General features: G+C 40.1%; 3 protein-coding genes across 5 annotated transcripts in view; 1 reads left to right on the top strand and 2 right to left on the bottom strand.

Moving 5' to 3' along the window:
• Positions 1-1,176: 1,176 nt before the first annotated feature.
• LOC121620104 (protein P54-like) lies at positions 1,177-2,625 on the top strand. Its single transcript, XM_041956051.1, has 2 exons — positions 1,177-1,346; positions 1,592-2,625. Exons 1-2 carry the CDS (start codon positions 1,287-1,289, stop codon positions 1,892-1,894), a joined length of 363 nt encoding a protein of 120 aa, XP_041811985.1. The 5' UTR covers positions 1,177-1,286; the 3' UTR covers positions 1,895-2,625.
• Positions 2,626-6,316: 3,691 nt separating this feature from the next.
• Positions 6,317-13,413, bottom strand: anxa14 (annexin A14). 2 transcript variants are annotated; one of them, XM_041955543.1, is made up of 13 exons: positions 13,358-13,413; positions 12,280-12,319; positions 11,622-11,718; positions 11,394-11,482; positions 10,352-10,465; positions 10,158-10,248; positions 9,970-10,049; positions 9,293-9,331; positions 8,748-8,838; positions 8,381-8,476; positions 8,232-8,287; positions 6,768-6,875; positions 6,317-6,570 (listed from the first exon to the last, which is right to left on the bottom strand). In XM_041955543.1, exons 2-13 carry the CDS (start codon positions 12,304-12,306, stop codon positions 6,511-6,513), a joined length of 948 nt encoding a protein of 315 aa, XP_041811477.1. In that variant the 5' UTR covers positions 12,307-12,319; positions 13,358-13,413; the 3' UTR covers positions 6,317-6,510. The 2 variants fall into 2 exon arrangements, with proteins under 2 accessions (XP_041811477.1, XP_041811476.1); XM_041955542.1 differs by lacking the exon at positions 13,358-13,413 and adding an exon at positions 12,654-12,739.
• A 2,102-nt stretch (positions 13,414-15,515) lies between these two features.
• The window catches only part of LOC121619243 (mucin-12-like), a 46,100-nt gene continuing 44,635 nt past the window's right edge, over positions 15,516-16,980 (bottom strand). For both annotated transcript variants that reach the window (XM_041954803.1, XM_041954804.1), the window contains exon 24: positions 15,516-16,601. In XM_041954803.1, coding sequence (XP_041810737.1) covers positions 16,513-16,601 — 89 coding nt within the window. In that variant the 3' untranslated portion in view covers positions 15,516-16,512. The remainder of the gene's footprint in view (positions 16,602-16,980) is intronic.

Raw genomic sequence — 16,980 nt, 5'->3', positions numbered from 1 at the left:
TCATATATGGTGCATAAGAGAAAGAGAAGACACCCTTCCTCAATGGGAATACTTGATTTTCGACAGAGTCTCTGATTCAATGACTCGAACTGTGGCTGTCAGGCATGAATTGTGCTGATGCTATGAAGTGCTTTGCTTGTTCTGAGCTCTTAATCAGTTTTTACCAAGACTGCTCCACACAATCTTGATTAATCCCATCCTTCAGATGTCACAAAATTCACCACAAAGAGCAAACATAAACACAGTATATGACATTTCTCTGTATATTTTGGCAAATAAAAAGGCAATGGAGGTGCATTGTAAATTTTTTTTAAAAAACAGACTCTAATAAAACACATTAGCCACAGAAAAGGAAATGATGGGAACAAGTCCTGCAAGAACCTCAGTCCCACTAAAACTGATGGAAATGGTAGATTTCCATCCATAGGCATGTGGAATATGAGCACGTCTTAAGCTGGGGTGGGGACTGGATCAGTGGATGTGGCACAAAGGAGGGCAGATCTTTTTGGGAGAATATTGTTTTATAATATAATAGATAGTTCATGAAGAATTTAAAACCAGTTCAAGTAGTAACTATATTACAGTTAAACAAAGTTAGCCATTTTAACGGTTATGGTGGAAGTAGACTTTTTAAATTGAAGGTAACTGATGAATTTGAACATTTAAGCTTGATAAACTTGGTGAATCAATGCACATCAACAAGCTGTATGTTTGTAGATTAACTTCCACTGTTGACATTAGCCTGATTTAACATAATTGTCCTCAGAGTAACAAATATTTTCACTGAGAGGGGCCATAAACAAGGAATTCTCCTTTATATGACACTTCATTCAACAAGGTGAAGCCGTTTAGGGAATTACTTATATTTAAATATTAATCAGTGAGTTTCTTAGTAAATTCTATAGACAATCGTCATAAAAGGACAAAAATAGCTGCAGCTATGAGTAGTTGGAGGCAGTTTGCTGAACAAAGACGGCAGGGATGAAGCATCTCTTGCATCCATATCTGGACTGATGTCCATCGGCTCAGTGTGAGGTTTTGCATTTGTGGTCCATATCTGGGGTGGAGACTGAGGCCCGGCTTCCTGGATGGAAACAGGTATCAGGTGAAAAATCTGAATGCCTTATAAAAGCCCAGCCACTGGAAAACACACATTTTACAAAACTAAGACTCTCGGCGAGCGTGTGACCGGGTCGGACCTTAGACAGGAAAGATAGCTGACAAAAACAGTGAGGCTTTCACGAGCTGTGTGGTCGTCCTCAAGAGGAAATCATCTCTCATTCAGCATGAAGTACATGGTCCTGGGGCTGTTTTCACTGGCTCTGCTGGGATTTGTCTGCGCACAGGTAAAAGTCTTCTTTACTGGCTGTAAAATAAATAGAGAGGGAGATGGATTTTATGGATTCCTTTTTAGTTAAATGCTAAAAATGACCAAAAAAAAAAGCTCTAATATCATAATGAATAAATGCACAAATTCACTCCAGTAAGCCAGACTCAGCATTTTTTAATGTGCATCCTTGTCTTTTTCATCATTGAAGCATTTTTGCCATTTATACCAATTCCATCATCATTGTGTCATAAATCTCTCTAGGACACAGAGAGTCCATCATCCAGCACCACAGCAATGACCTACAATAACACCTCCAATACAACCAGTCCATCCCATAACAACACCACTGACAACAGCAATACCAACTCCACGGGAACCAGTCCCACCGGTACCCAGACCCCCGCTACCGAGACCACAGGACCACCGACCAGAACCACAGTGATGACGAGCGCGGGCGGCGTGACTGTCATGACCACCATGATCACAAAGAGCGGACAGAGCCACAGCCTCACCTCCGTCAGCCTGCTGGTTGGATCGTTTGCTCTTCATGCACTTTGGCAGTGAGCGCCCTCTTGAGGCTTAGCGCTGGAGTCCTAAACTAACTACTTGTTTAACAAAAGTTGCAATAGAGGAAAAGCATTTTCAGTCATCCGTGTTACAAACAAAATGATGGTTCATGAGATTAAATGATGATTATCGACTCACAGTGACGGAGCCAGTTTATCAGTTTGCCAACAGGCAACAGGCGTGTGAAGGAAAATGCAGATGGTTATGAATCATAATGGCTTTAAGCATGTTTGTTTGCATTTTAAGAGATTGATGCGGCCTCATCTGTATTTGACGGTGGCATATCCTAAATCACATTTACGCTTTGTTCATACCATTGATCTATCGCTTGTCCCATGTAGTTGGTCAGTCGGTTGGCTTGTATGTCCAAAACAGCAATAAACACTGAATAAACAGAGAGTGAAAATATTGCAAATAACTGTATATCACTAGTGTGTAATGTGTCTATTTGGAAAATCATTTCAATAAATATATATGAATAGTGACGTGGATTTAAACAAAATTGTGAGCCGTTTTATGGTCTAATGGCTGAATATGTTCATGCTGCAGAAACAGGATAAAAGATTAAACAAGCAGTCAGCAGCAGCAGTGACGAACATGGAATCACTAACTCACAAAAGTGTGCTTCATGCTTCTGTGCTACAGCTCCCATTTTCTTTCTTATTAACTTTGTTTATTATCCTGTCTGTTAACTTGTCGTGATCATACATTGTTTTTTTTTTTTTTTATTGTTGGCTATTTTTGTTTTTTTTTGTTGTGAGGAAACCTCCTCAATGGTCTATTCAGGTAAAATAAAGGTTGATTGGAGGCTCCAGCTGCCTGATTTACTTTGTTATTATTAGCTTTGCAAAAGCAGACAAAATTAAAAACAAAAATGGAATAAACTGATAAAAGATTAAAGCACAATAAAAAAAAACTGCTTGGCTTTGTCTGAGTTAAAACCTGATATGACCCCTAAATCCATGTTAAAGTCAGTCAGTACGACCTTAAGCTGAAATCTGAAACTTCCTCGACTGTTGCCCTCTGCAGCCTCAAAATGTTTGTCCACAGCAAACATGTGCAGCTGCTGTGAAAGGTTTTGAGGGAGCCAGTGAGCCGAAGTGGGTTTTTTTCCTGAGTGAAAACACAAACGATATGTAGTTCGAAAGATGCGGAAAGATTTTATTGGCACTGTTTATCGTGGCATGTGCTAACCAAAAGGCTGATAAAAATCTCTCTGAAGCAGAGCAGATTGTCTCTGATATGTGAATTCAGGGTCTCAAGGACTTTTCTGGCAATAAAGCGACTCAGGAAGTTGCACATGAAAAAATAATATCACAAGCTATTTTAACGTCTGTCAATCATCCACCAGGAGGACAAAGGCAAGATGAGTAATGGCTAACCCGATAAAACTGCTTTGCAGGACAGAATTGCACCAATGCCTAAATACATAGGAACAAGGAAGTGCATTAAGCATTAAAACCTGGCGTCACAATAAGGTGGTAGAGCATTTTTCCATCATTGTAACCCTCCAAAAAGCAATACATGAAATATATAATGTTTCTTAAGGTTGCCAGGTGTTGTAAAATGCACAGTAAAAAATAAATATCTGAGGTTGGGTTCAAGGAAGATAAGCAGTCATTGAGGGATCAGCTAAAGAAGATTGCTATGATATCATAAGAATTCATAATTCCTAATAACTGACCAGTGTAACTGCCTGAATTCAGGACATTTTTTAATTTGAATGTGCTTTGTAAAAGGAACAACGTGTCAGTGTGGTTGTGGTTGATGGTAAATACTGGAAACAACTTCCTGGATCCTAGGTCAGGTTATATTGCACGTCATAAATTCGCTCCTACCCCACCTAAAGCGTGATATTTTTGTATAAAAGCAAAGAACCAAAAGTTTCCTCTCAGTTTCCCAGAAGAAAGTAGAAGTCTAGCAGGCTGCAGTAGGAGAACTTTCACAGCACCATAAAGCCTGCCTTCTGCGCAACAGGACATTTTCAGCAACATTTCTGGTCGCGTCTGCTTCCTCTTCGCTCTCCACCATGAAGATACCGGCTCTGGGATGTTACATACTGGCTCTGCTGGCATTAGGAATGGTAAGGACTTATGCCTTTTTTAGTTGCTCTTCAAGAAAATAATATTGTAGGTATTTTTTTTTCTACTATTGCTATCTCTAAAGAGATATTTTGGAGCACTCCATAACCAACAACATAACTGACAATAAGTGCCCTAAAAATTTTGACTAAGTCAGTGTGATTGAGTCAGCCTGCTGATTTATGCCATTGTCCTGGAAAGGTCGGATAAAGTTTTCATGCAATTTAATATGTCTTGTACAATCAACCAAAGTATTTTCTCTATTGTGGTATCCTGGTATTATACTGCTGTAATAGTTATAGATGCCTATTGTGGAAATTGTTTGATCATTAGGACACAAAATGAACACTTCACAATCAGTTTTCAAAACTGTATTTACAACCCTGACTCCAAAAAAGTTTTGTGTAAAACGTAAAAAAGCAGAATGTGATAACTTGCTCATCCTTTCTGACATATACTCAATTGAAAACAGTACAAAGACAATACATTTTATGATTGACCTCATCAGCTGCATTGATTTTTGTAAATATCTGCTTATTCTGAATTTGCTGCCGCAACAAGTTTCAAACAAGCTGGGACAGTGGTAGCATCATGATTGGGTATGAAAGGAGCATCCTGGAAAGGCTCAGTCGCTCACAAGCGAGGATGGAGCGAGGCTCACCACTTTGTGAACACATGATTGTGTATAGGAGATAACCACATGGACGCAGGCTACACTTAGTAAAAGCATAAACACAGTTTGTTTGCAAATAATTTCATTCTGTTTTATGTCCATTTTACATAATGTCCCATTTTTTTTGGAATCTCGGTTGCAAAAAAGGTCATGTATTAGAATTGACTGGAATTATATGATAAAGCAAATAGTTTCTACTTGGGTAAATCATGTCTGAAGATGGGTGGTGCTGAAGCATTGTTGGCGTACACACTATAGCTTTTGTTTCTAAAATGATGATCCTTTCTATTCCCAATAAGGCGCAAGAAAGCATTACTTCTGATGCTGCACCCGGAACAACATCTGTCAACTCAGTTAAAACTACAACTGCTGCTGTGCCCATGCCTCAAACCACTCCTGCACCTAACACCCCAGCTGTTGCTACCAGCACCATGATGCCAACAACTACAACCACCTCTGCAACAACATCAACAGCTGGTTCTCCGCCTGTTCCCACAGATGGTGCAACCACCCCCCCAGCCGTCACTACAACCATGTCTCCGGCCAGCAATGCAACCGTCCCCTCGACGGCAACCACTGCCCCACCTGTTTCTAAAACGACCTCTTTGCCAACAACTAAAACCACCTCCGCAGCCACAGCTGCTCCTACGACCACAGCTGGTGCGACCACCACCACAACCATGTCTCCGGCCACCACTACAAGCGTCTCGCCAACTATTACTGGGATTGCTACAACCACCTCTCCAACCACCCAAGCCTCCACCACACGCGGTGGAGGCTCGGAAGTCAAAGCTTCTCTGCTGTTTTCTGTTGTGTCGTTGTTGGTGTACACACTCTGCCTCTGAGGAGTGACTGGCAAACCCCCGGCCTAAAGGACTCAAAGACTCCCGTTCGTCAACGTGTTGATGTTCCTGAGTGTAAATGAAGGCTGAGCTGAAGTGAATGCAGATGCGCTCCAAAGAAGGAGCTGAAGCATTGAGTAAAATCTAGAGTTATTCCAAACCTTTTTATGTACAGTTTAATATGTACAATATTTCCAGATTGTTCTTGATTAAGTGTTAATGGATGTAAAATAAAGGCTCTGAACTCTGTGTAGCATCAGGAGTAACTAAGTGATGTGATGACGAGCCTACGAATATGTGTGTGTGTGTGTGTATGTTGGTGCTGAGTCACAGCTCTGTATTTCAATTTTCACTATTACAAAGATGAAAGGTGCCATTGATCTCTGTTTATAAGCACCATTTGCAAATTCTGCTGTATGAAGGCAGTGCATCAGCTTGAGGAGGAAGTATTGTGGCAGGAATTGGAAATAATAAAAACAAATATCCGACATAACATGTTTTGTTACATTTATTTTACATTCATGCATTCCAAACTAGCACAGGCAAAGCATTCAGTTAAATGAGATTGCATAAAAATATGAAAAATAGCATTAAAACATTTTTTTTTAAACAAGTTCATTTTCACACTACCAATTCAAGAGGATAAAAGAACTGTATAAATGAATACTATTTTTTATTTATTTATTTATTTTTTTATTCACTTTATTGATCCCAAACTGGGAAATTATTCTCTGCATTTCACCCATCACTGATTCACTGAAACACACACATGCACATGCAACATGCAGTGAGACACACAGGAGCAGTGGGCTGCCGCATCAGGCGCAGGGAGCATGTTGGGGGGTTAAGTGCCTTGCTCAAGGGCACATCAGCCGGCTAATGGAGAGGGGAATGGATACTTCACCACACCCAAGTTTCTCTGCCAGTCCGGTGGGGGGAATCGAACCCGCGACCCTCCGGTCATAGCCTCTAGGCCACGGCTGCCCCCCCCCCCCCCCCCCCCCCCCCGGCTTTTGTTTAATCTTCAGACCGACAGATGGCCAGCAGAGCCTGCAGATGATCTCCTTTGAAATGTTTCTATTGGAAAAAATAAATGAAGTTCACATGTAAAAAAAATTACTTAAAATAATAAACATATGATTTTCAATTTTAAAGGAACTCTTCTGATTTAAACATTTAATATTGAAAGGAAAACATTATCATGTCAATACACATACTGTATGCCTATGCAAGTACTTCAAGGTGTTTAGCACAGTGTTAGGTGTGTGACCCACCTGTAGAGCAGTGTAGAGAGACGTGCCTGTTGATTTCAGGTAGGCAGCTCGGATACACAGCAGATCCTCCTCAGAGTGAGACACCATAATCCCCTGCACTATGGCTGTCTGAAAAAGTGAGATATTTCCTGTGTGAGCTGCTGTGCATGTAATAATGTCAGACACGAGAGGATTTCCTGCATGTATGAAATGTGTATCACATTCCATGCAGGTTTGCATTCAGTGGGACTATTGGTTTAAACGCTCATCTTTGCATATCTGCACACTGGATATTTGTTTTTCTGTGGTCTCGGCAGAGGCCATAGTCGAATGCAAATGTACCTATATAGCACCATTCCTACATGAAGCAGTTTCAAAATGCTTCTCAGCCATTTAAAGTTTCAAAGGGATTGGATTTAAACTTCAGAGTAACTTTCAGAATACATTTTTTTAAATACAAGGCAACAAAAGCAAACTAATTCAAGCAAACTAATTCAGGTACTTTTTATAGCTGCAGCTACAAACCTGATTCCAAAAAAGTTGATGCTGGGTGTAAAGCATTAATAAAAACAGAAAGCAATCATCTGCAAACTATGTTGTAATGTAGTAACATGCTTTATCCAATCATGTGTTCACAAAGTGTTGAACCTCGCTCCGTCCTCGCTCGTGAGTGACTGAGTCTTTCCAGGATGCTCCTTTTACACCCAATCATGATACTATCACCTGTTACCAATCTACCTGTTTACCTGTGGAATGATCCAAACTGGTGTTTTTGGAGCGTTCCACAACTTTCCCAGTCAAACATGTTGCTGCATCAAATTCACAATCAGCAGATATTTACAAAAACCAATGAAGCTGATGAGGTCAAACACTAAATATATTGTCTTTGTGCTGTTTTCAATTGAGTAAATTTAAAAAAGTTAGCACTTTCTGTTTTGTTTATAATTTGAAGACTGTTTTAGGAGTCAGGGTTGTAAATAGAGTTTTAAATACTGATTATTCATGATTACAGTGTTCGTTTTGTGTCAAAAATTCTGACAATTTGCACAATAAGAATCTCTGACTATTACAGCAGTATAATACAAGGACACCACCATAAAGAAAATACATATCTCCAATATATTACAGTAAATTACATGAAAACCTTATCTGACCTTTCCAGGACAATTGCAGAAATCAGACTCAAACACACTGACTTTGCCAGAGTTTTTAGGGCACTTATTGTCAGCAAGTAATCACATTCTGTTTTATTTATGTTTCACACAGCGTCTCAACTTTTTTGAATTGCAAAAAAACTTTATCAATAACAAGAGATGTTTTAACCAGGAAGCCTTTCCCTAAATCACATCTCTGTGTCATGAGCACAACAGCTGCAGTAAATATAAAGCTGAAGAATCTGCTCTTTATAATGATAAATCAAATGATCAATGACTTCATCAATCAGTCAGTCACACTGATGAATGACTGTTGACAACAGCTTCTTACCTCCATGGTCGTTAGTCTTTTGGCGAGGTAGTCGTCAGGGTTTCGAATGCACTGTACTGTCATGACACAGATATGAAGACATTTCAGGGACTAATCAACACAAACAGGTGCGTACTGATCCCTCACATGGTATTTAAAGCAACAGTTACCTAAAACTTTCAAACCCAGTTGAAGGTCTCCTGTAAACTTTTTCTCCACAGCCTGATCCACCATCTGTCCGCTCTCGTTCTCCAGTCCCATCAACACTGCCAATAATGTACAAGGTCCAGGGAATTAACATATTCATATCTAAGACATGCACCAACCTCTGGAAGTGCCCAAGACTGCAGTTCCTCAAATAGCCACTTGAGTCTGGCTCCAAAAAAGAGGCACTTCCCATAGACCCCCACATTAAAAGGCCCAACTTTACCAAATGTTTACAGCCTGGTATGTTTTATACAGTTTATGATTCCAAATAGTGATGACTTTAACTCACAGACCCAAATGTGCAAACACAATGTAAGAAAAATATATTACCTTTGTTAAGATGGTTTGAGTCTCTCGAGGTCAGTATGTCAATCCATGGAACAGCATCAGCTTTTTTCCCATTTAGTGACACAGAGAGATACTGGAAGAAGAAGAAAAAAAACAACCAGGGAGGAATGAAATCTCAGATATGTCTGAGTTACAATCACTACATCTCCATGCAAGGGCTGCGAGTTCATTATGCCAGAGGGCCAGTGAGACACTGAAGTGGATTCCTAGGAAATGGCCTGTGTTTCATACAGTGCCAGCTAAAACGAGGGATGCTCGTTTTGACAGGTTTCCTTTATCTCTACATTCATAATGAATATTTTCTGCATGCGACGAGGTAATCAATGTGTAATAAAACATTTGAAAATGTTCACTGTTGCCTAGTTGTGAGTTTAAGGTTAAGACAGAGATCATTGTTCCAAAATCACAGTGAAGCTAAGTGTCATATCTTGTTAGTACACAACAGTGAAGCTTATCATTAAACAGTACATTGTGTCTGTTTGATCATGTCTGAAAACATAGTACTGAAGTGTCACGGAAAATAATACCTCAACGTCTCTTCTAACAACACTGGCGACGTTTTCTTTCTGTTGGGAGAGAGCAGGGGGAAAACACTTTCAACTGCAATTTCAAGGCATAAAAAACGACAATATTCGCAAGTCACAAGTCACAAAAATACTGTTTTCACATCCTGCTGTGATGCTATTTCCTATCAGAGACAAACAGTTTTAATAATATGAAAGGTGGGTGATCAATGCCCATAACTGTAGCTTTATTGACCCAAACAGCATCAAGGACAATGGCTTTACTTTCGCAGCTAAAGGTATACAATGCTTGACTTTCCTAAAAAAAAAACAATGTATAGACTCATACAAAACTAATCCCTCTCAGTCACAACTGACCCACTGGGACTGTGTGGTGGTGTATTTATCTGTGGACACCCAGCCCTCTGCTTGTATTTTCTACTTATTTTGCTTAAAAGAAGTAAAAAAAAAACATGTTGCCCTGTTTTCTGTTGGACAGGTGGGTGTCGGCGGTTAGCTTAGTCAGTTTGCTTAAGCATCGCTTCTCCGGTACAACAAATATAACGCCGAGTATGAACAAGCAGGGCGTTTCTGGTGCCGCAGAGCTGGGGACAGGTTTGAATGTTGTGTTTACAAACAGCATCAGCTCCTGAATAGTCTAAATTTAAAGGTGATGGTAAAGGAAATATAACCACAATTACATTTAGCAAAGCCACAACAAGCTTAGCAAAGTCTCCGCTGGTTTCTCCTCTCAGCTGCTTCTCCAGGTCTTTGTTATACACTGAAAATGGAGACAAACGTGACAAACATCAGGACACAGCTGGGGTGTCAAGATCCACAACGATCAATCAATTTTTTTTTTTTTGACTGGGAAAGATCTGTGACTTACAACGTTGGTACGCAGCACTAATTTCTTGAAGCTGCTTTCCGGATCGTGTACAAAGGATCTCCAGGAGTGTTTCCTCATCTGTGCCTAGACCCTGCACGCACACAAGCACATGCAGGCAAGGTAAAGTCCCCGCCCACACCCACACCCACACCGAGCCTCTCATAATATGTGCACAAACGCAAACGCTAACTCACTGCCATGGCCTGTTGCAGGCGATGGGCCTCGTACTCCAGAGGAGGCATCAGCAGTTCCAGCAGCAGAGTCTTCAGGTCTCCAGCCAGAGCTTTCTTCAACCCAGCTGCCAGGTCCTGGTGAAACACGTTCATGCATCTGTCTTAGACACTGCCTCTGGTTTTTCAAACAGATCATACCAAAGAAATCTGGCCGTCTACTATCACTCAGTTTTAGTTCGTCTTCTGTAGATAAAACTTCAAGCTGCTACAGACGCCTTCTGATGTTAGCATGAATTATTATTATTGTTAATAATCAGTTATTCAATGTGCAGTAATGTACATCAACATTGATGCCAATAAAGATTACTTGATCTGAGAGAATAATGCAAAAAAGAATACAATTAAATATAACTTGTTTTTAACACACAGTGTGTAATTTCTGCCACCATGTATTAAGCAAAGGTTGTTTTTACACATTTTCATGCAGAAATCCATATACATATTAGACCTTTAAATGAAACAGTCACTTATGCAGCATTAATGGACCAGCTCGAAAAAGCAAGTTAAACAATGTAAATGTTGTCGCTGTGTAAAATGTAAGTGAACCTGACTGTTAAGACTGGTGGGTCTGTTTCTGTTCTGTGGACTTTCCCTTTAAGTTACACTGATGTAACTGCAACTGAACAGAGATCCCTGTCTGCATGACCACAGGGTGACAGCGTGAAAGTATGTCTGCCAGATAGTATCACCTCCCTGTGTAAAGGAAAATACTTGTCACCATGTGACATTATTGTAGCTTATACTGTTCATACTCCCTCTCTCAACAAGGGTGTGTTCAAACCAGACCAGTTTAAATGATGTTTGATCAGCAAACAATTGGAAGTTAAAGATGAGCAAACACACACGTTTGCAACGTATAGTAGTGTCAGAGCAACCCCACAGAGGCTTTGAACTTGTTGAAAATGTGCTATAAATGTTTTTAGGGCGGTTTTTCCGTCTTATAAATTGCTAAATTCAGTAAGAAGTGCTGCTGTAAACATATTAGGATAATTTGTGTCTTTACCTTCTGTGTTATTTCTTCAAATGTCTTGGCGATCACTTGTCTCTGAGCGTTGTTCCGATTCGTGAGGATCCTCACCAGAGTCACCGCATCTGAGCCAGGTAAACAATGATTGGATTTCAGTTTTGATACACTTAACGTTGTGGGCTTGAGTTCAGCTTTATGCAACGCTGGTGGTCGACAGCACCCGCGTGGCTTTCCCAACCGGCTGTAGTGAACTAGCAGGTGTACCTTTCCTCTCCAGCGCTGCCTGGATCTCCATGGCGTCCCGCTCAGGGTGGAAATTGGAGAAGGGTCGCACCGTTCCGAGGGTACCCCAACACATCTCCTGTTTGAGAGATGGAGACACCAGAAATTTTAAATCATGACACTGGTCTGTCAGTCCAAAAATTTGAGAGACAAGGAATAAGCGAAATGTGTAACAAAAAAAAAAAAAAAAAAAGAAACAAGGATTTAACATTCCTTAAAAGTGTTGGTAGAAGGTGACAAAGTTAAACATGCCAGTTTTCATCACGTTTGAATGTAAAGAATGTCAAATATTCTATACTCCATCGACTAGTGGGAGTGTTGGTTGGAAAAGGAGTAGGTATGAAAGAAGTTTTAATGCTAGTGTTGAACCTTTGTTTCAGCAGGAAAGACTGTACTGTACAGCTCAAATGAAGCACCGCAGGACAGTTTGGCTTTTTCACATTAAAATCTAAACTGAAACATGAGCTCACATTGCAGCATTCCAGCAGGCCTGGAGTCATCATGTGCATAGTGATTTTCAGATAAGGTTAGAAGGTTTGCAGATAATCAGAGAAAAAAAAAAGGACAGCAGATTAAATTATCTACAAATGTGGCGTCTTGGTAAATAGAGTCATAGTTCGGGCAGAAAAAGCTTACTTACATAAGATTTGAAGTACTCAGGGTCCATGGCTTTGTGTTAGCTGCAACATAAGAATGTGAGTAAGAAATAAATTGTCCATAAACACACAGAAACATACCACATTAAACCAAACAGGCACAATATGAAAATACAATTAAGTCTAATTTGGTAATATTAACAGCAGAAAAGGGAAAATCTGAAAACTCAATTTGAAATCTTAATTCAAATTTTTTTCTCAATTAATCCCTTGATGACAGTCACATTGCTTAAAGTGTTTCTCTATAAGAAACTGGGACACCCAATGTGCCAAAGCACCTGAAAGACACAAAAAAAAACACAAAAAAAAAATAACACAAGTGCAGCATTTTTATATTAAATCTTTAAAGAATGCTTACATTTCTTCCAGGTAACAGAACGTGGTGGCAGCTGTAGGAGGGTGTGGAGGTAGTGGGTTTTTTTTTTTTTTTTTTTACAACCTTCCTTCACAACCTAATAAGCCTCGTATCTCAGCCCCACCCTTACTGTGCTGCAGTTCAACCACCTGACCAATCGGTGCTCAGCATCTTCAAAGCTTTGTCAACACCATTGGTCAGCAGAATTACTATGACAACCCACCTGTAAAAAACAGACATTCCTCTCAGAGGTGGAATCCAGACAATCCGGTTTGTTTCCAGGCGACCTTTACTTGTGCCATGGCCGTGGGACCAGGATTTTGTGGCTGATATGGCCAAAAATGAAATGTTGTTGTGCCAGGCAGTGTATCCCCTTCATGTTCACCATGATGGGTAGATATCTCCTAAACAAGCCCACCCAACGTGCAAGCCGTCTCTGTAAGTCAGCAACGGGGGTGGCTCTGGTTTCAGGATAAACAGATCTTGCTGAGGCTGGCACGCTCATGTATAACCTAACCGTCTTTTGCCTCCAAACCTGAAAACTAAATTGTGTCACAAGAGCTAACAAAAGGGCTTTTCAGCACCTGCATTTGTGGCTGCCAGTGATAGCGATCTGATACTTCAAAACTCTTATCCGCCCTTTTCCCTGAGCGAAGAGGACGGAAAGGAAAGAGAGAGAGAGACGCACACAGACGAATCATACGCACTTCAAACTCAGCAGGTGCTCGTTACAGGTCGTGTCTGGCAGAAAAATCTCGTGGAACACTGTTTGTTGATAAAAAAAAAAATTTCCAACAGAAATCACAGAGCTACCTGAGCACAGCCAAACCAGTCCCGTCCAATCCTGCCTGCTGCTCAGCTTCCACCTGCTGTTCACCTGCAGACTGTGTGGTTATTACAAACAAAGCTGGTCTACAACAACAGCTGCTCTGTTGTTTGGTCACTGGCGGATTCAGGCTGTCTGAGGGCCAGGGCCAAAAAAATTATACAAAGGGCACCTTATCCTAAAGGGCCGTGCATCATTCCGTTTTCTTGCACAGTGGGCCACCATAAAAGTCTCTTTATCATGTTTTACCTAGCATACATACGTCTAACAGGGTACCTTTAGAGAGGAAAACGTACATGTACTTCCTGATTACATTTTGCTGATGTTTCAAAAAGATGCAAATGCTAAAATTAGATTTTGAAATGGAAGTAGTAGAAGAAGTTGCAGTTTAAAGCCACCCTATGTAAGATTTGGTATTTTGGAGTGCACTGTCGTAGCAGCCCTGAGCAGGACTCTGCAGGATCATATTTTATGGAGAAAACATTTCCTGTCCTCCTCTGCCTCAAATATGGATGATTTATGTTTCCTTGTAGACAGGCAGCTTTACTTTTTACCAAAGTAACCGCTAGCTGCTGCTAACGGTAGTTGCCATTAGCTAGTTAGCTCAGTTAGCTATGCAGCCAGTGGACCTATTAGCTAACTCTCCACGCTGGCAGCTCCTGTGCTATCAGTGTAAACACCAACACTTCCCACACCACGGTCCCTGTCCAGGAAGAGTCAGCTAGCAGGACCGCTAGCTGCACGGCTAACTGAATGAACTGGCTAACAGCAGCTACAGTTACCAGCAGTTAGCGCTTACTTTAGCAGCAAGTAGAGCTGTTTGTCCACAAGGAAACTGCGCAAATTATCAAATGGTAACATATAGTAATATTTTCTCCATAAAACCCTATTCAGTGTCACCAAAATCAGTGAATTTGTTTTTACAGTAATCAGTTTCCAGACATCTGTTGTTTTTCAAAGCTAATTCTCTCTTTTGCTGTCTGATAAAGACTAAATTCATCAATTCCGTATCCCATATCGATGTTTTCCAATTTATTTCTATTTCTATTTATTTAATGGGACCCATGTGACAGAGTAGGTTGGATTAATAATAGACGCATACTAAGACTAGCGAGCTAGCATCTTCCTAGCTGCAGACCCAAAGCTGGTGGTGTGTGACATAGCGTCGCACTCGCTCAACCCAGATTCGGTAGTGCAAGAACAGCCGTTTGTATATGAAAGAGGCACAAATCAGTTTACCATTAAAATAATTCTGAAGCTGTTATTTTACGGTAAAATAGTTTTTTAGTGTTCAAGTGTGCCTTTTAAGCACCGACTTAAGTTTAAGTGTCACTTAAAGTGCAAGTGCTGAGTATCATTTGAAGAGTAAGAGATAAAAGTGGTTGAATTTTTCAGATGAAGAATAAATATCAGTTAAAATGTCGGAGAAAGAGATGAGAACAAACACTGGGATTGCAGAAAAACTGAATGATATAATCAAGAGTATAAGACTGCATCAGTGAACGTGAGCACACCAATTAGGAAAACGTAGGATGAGAAATGTGTCACTCAAGAAATGATCAGAAGTTTTTTTTGTTGTTGTTGTTATTCAGCTATAGCATTTCAATTGTTTTCCATTTTGCATGTTGTAGCTTGGTGTATCTCAGTCATTATGTAGAAGTACAGAACAATTACCCTGAGTTCAAAGACACTGAATAGACAGAAATAGAATAGAAACTATGAGTGGATGAACACATGGACATATGAATGACTGGAAGTCTGAGAGGAAAACAAGGCTGATCAGTGATATACAAAAAGAGGGAAAAGAGCTGAACATACATGTGACCTCCTGACTGTTTTCTTAAAAGACCTGAAGAGCACAAGGAAATATGACACCTGTGTAGTTATTACAAACAAAGCTGATCTACAGCCACATATTTTGCCTTTGGCATTAGCTGGAGATGCTGTTATAGGTTCAGAAAAAAGAACCCACTTCAGTTTTTAATTAAAAATACAAAGAAATAAAGATAATAATAGTTTGTAGAAGGTGGGTTTTTAGTGGGTGGATAGTGTTTAAACAGTGGAAAACAACATGTATTTACACATGCAAATTTTTTTTTTTATGGTTCTTTTTAAATAACTTAGTCAGCTTTGTTTTATTTAATAATTTTATTCAATATTTTAAGACCACTCCCTCTTACATAACATTTTACATCCTGTCTTTAGCATCAAATATTAACATACAGCCGATGCCAGTAACACGCGTACATTTTCCTGTAACAATCTGACTTATAACAAAAATACAACAAGAAATAGAGTAACTGGACACACACAACCCTTTTCATGGCACTGCGCATTGCAATGTAATATACTGCATACATAACGGCAACATTTCCCACAAAACAAACATTGATGCATACAGCATATATTTAAAAAATACCTTAAAAAAGCAGAGCATACATTTCTCGCGCACCACACATTCGTTTGGCTTCATTCGTCCATTACTTGTGTATAAAGCATCGGTAGCCACTCGCTGATCGCTCCAGAGGCAGCTATTGATTCTGCTCCATTGTAAACAAACTTCTGAAAGCATCTACTGCGGTGCTTCTAAAGCGAGGACATTTGCATGAGACTGGAATCACACAAACTAGTTTGAATAGTCAAACGATAACATGCAGGTCAAAGTCAAAGACGTGGAAAGATCGAACCACATACAATCGAATGGTTCTGGGCTGGGTTTGTACGTAGTAGTTCACTACGCCTTCAAAAACACATTCTTGATTTGCAGCTCGTGTCATGAACCCAGTCGCTGCAGCACGTCTACAGTTTTCTTTCTTTGTAGTCCCCGCATACAGAAAATCACGATCGGACTTGGAGAAAATGGAACAATTTCATGACATGAGCACAAACTAACAAAACTTTGCAAAGCACTAAACTGTCTGGCGCAGCTTCTCAGGGCTTGTGTTGCTTCATTGCATTCTTACGACATGAGGTGAAGGCACTGGCATAAGGCACCATTGATGCACTGCTGAGGAAAGCTTAGTGATTTAGAGGTTTTTACAACAAGTCGATCTCCCACTGTTGGCTCGGCCTCTCCCCATTCTCCGGCATAATCACCACGTGGTCCTTGTCGTACGTTTTGCCACCTGAAGAAAAGGAAAAGTCATCATGGTAACGCTATGATGATCAGCTAGAAAAAGAAAAAACTGCCTTCTTAGTAGCACAAAAGAACCAAGTACATTTACTCAAATGCTGTTTATTTGATTGAGTTACTAATTACTTCACACTACCAGTCAGTGAATAAAGATAAGATCAAACTTTATTGATCCCACGCCGGGGTTTAATTAAGTTGTTACCAACATAAAAAGCAGACAGAAAAAGACAAAATAGACAATAAAAAAGGAAACGAAACTTTAACTAAAACTCTACATTATTTCTGCAAAAATCTTTTTAAGATTAGATTCTCAGATTTAAGCTACATCGGTTTACGTAAATCAAGAGAGGACGTGATAGAACGACAAAGGA

Source organism: Chelmon rostratus, chromosome 16 (assembly GCF_017976325.1).
Source record: "Chelmon rostratus isolate fCheRos1 chromosome 16, fCheRos1.pri, whole genome shotgun sequence".
In the NCBI taxonomy this organism is placed as follows: domain Eukaryota; kingdom Metazoa; phylum Chordata; class Actinopteri; order Chaetodontiformes; family Chaetodontidae; genus Chelmon; species Chelmon rostratus.
This window is presented reverse-complemented; position numbering and strand designations above follow the sequence as displayed.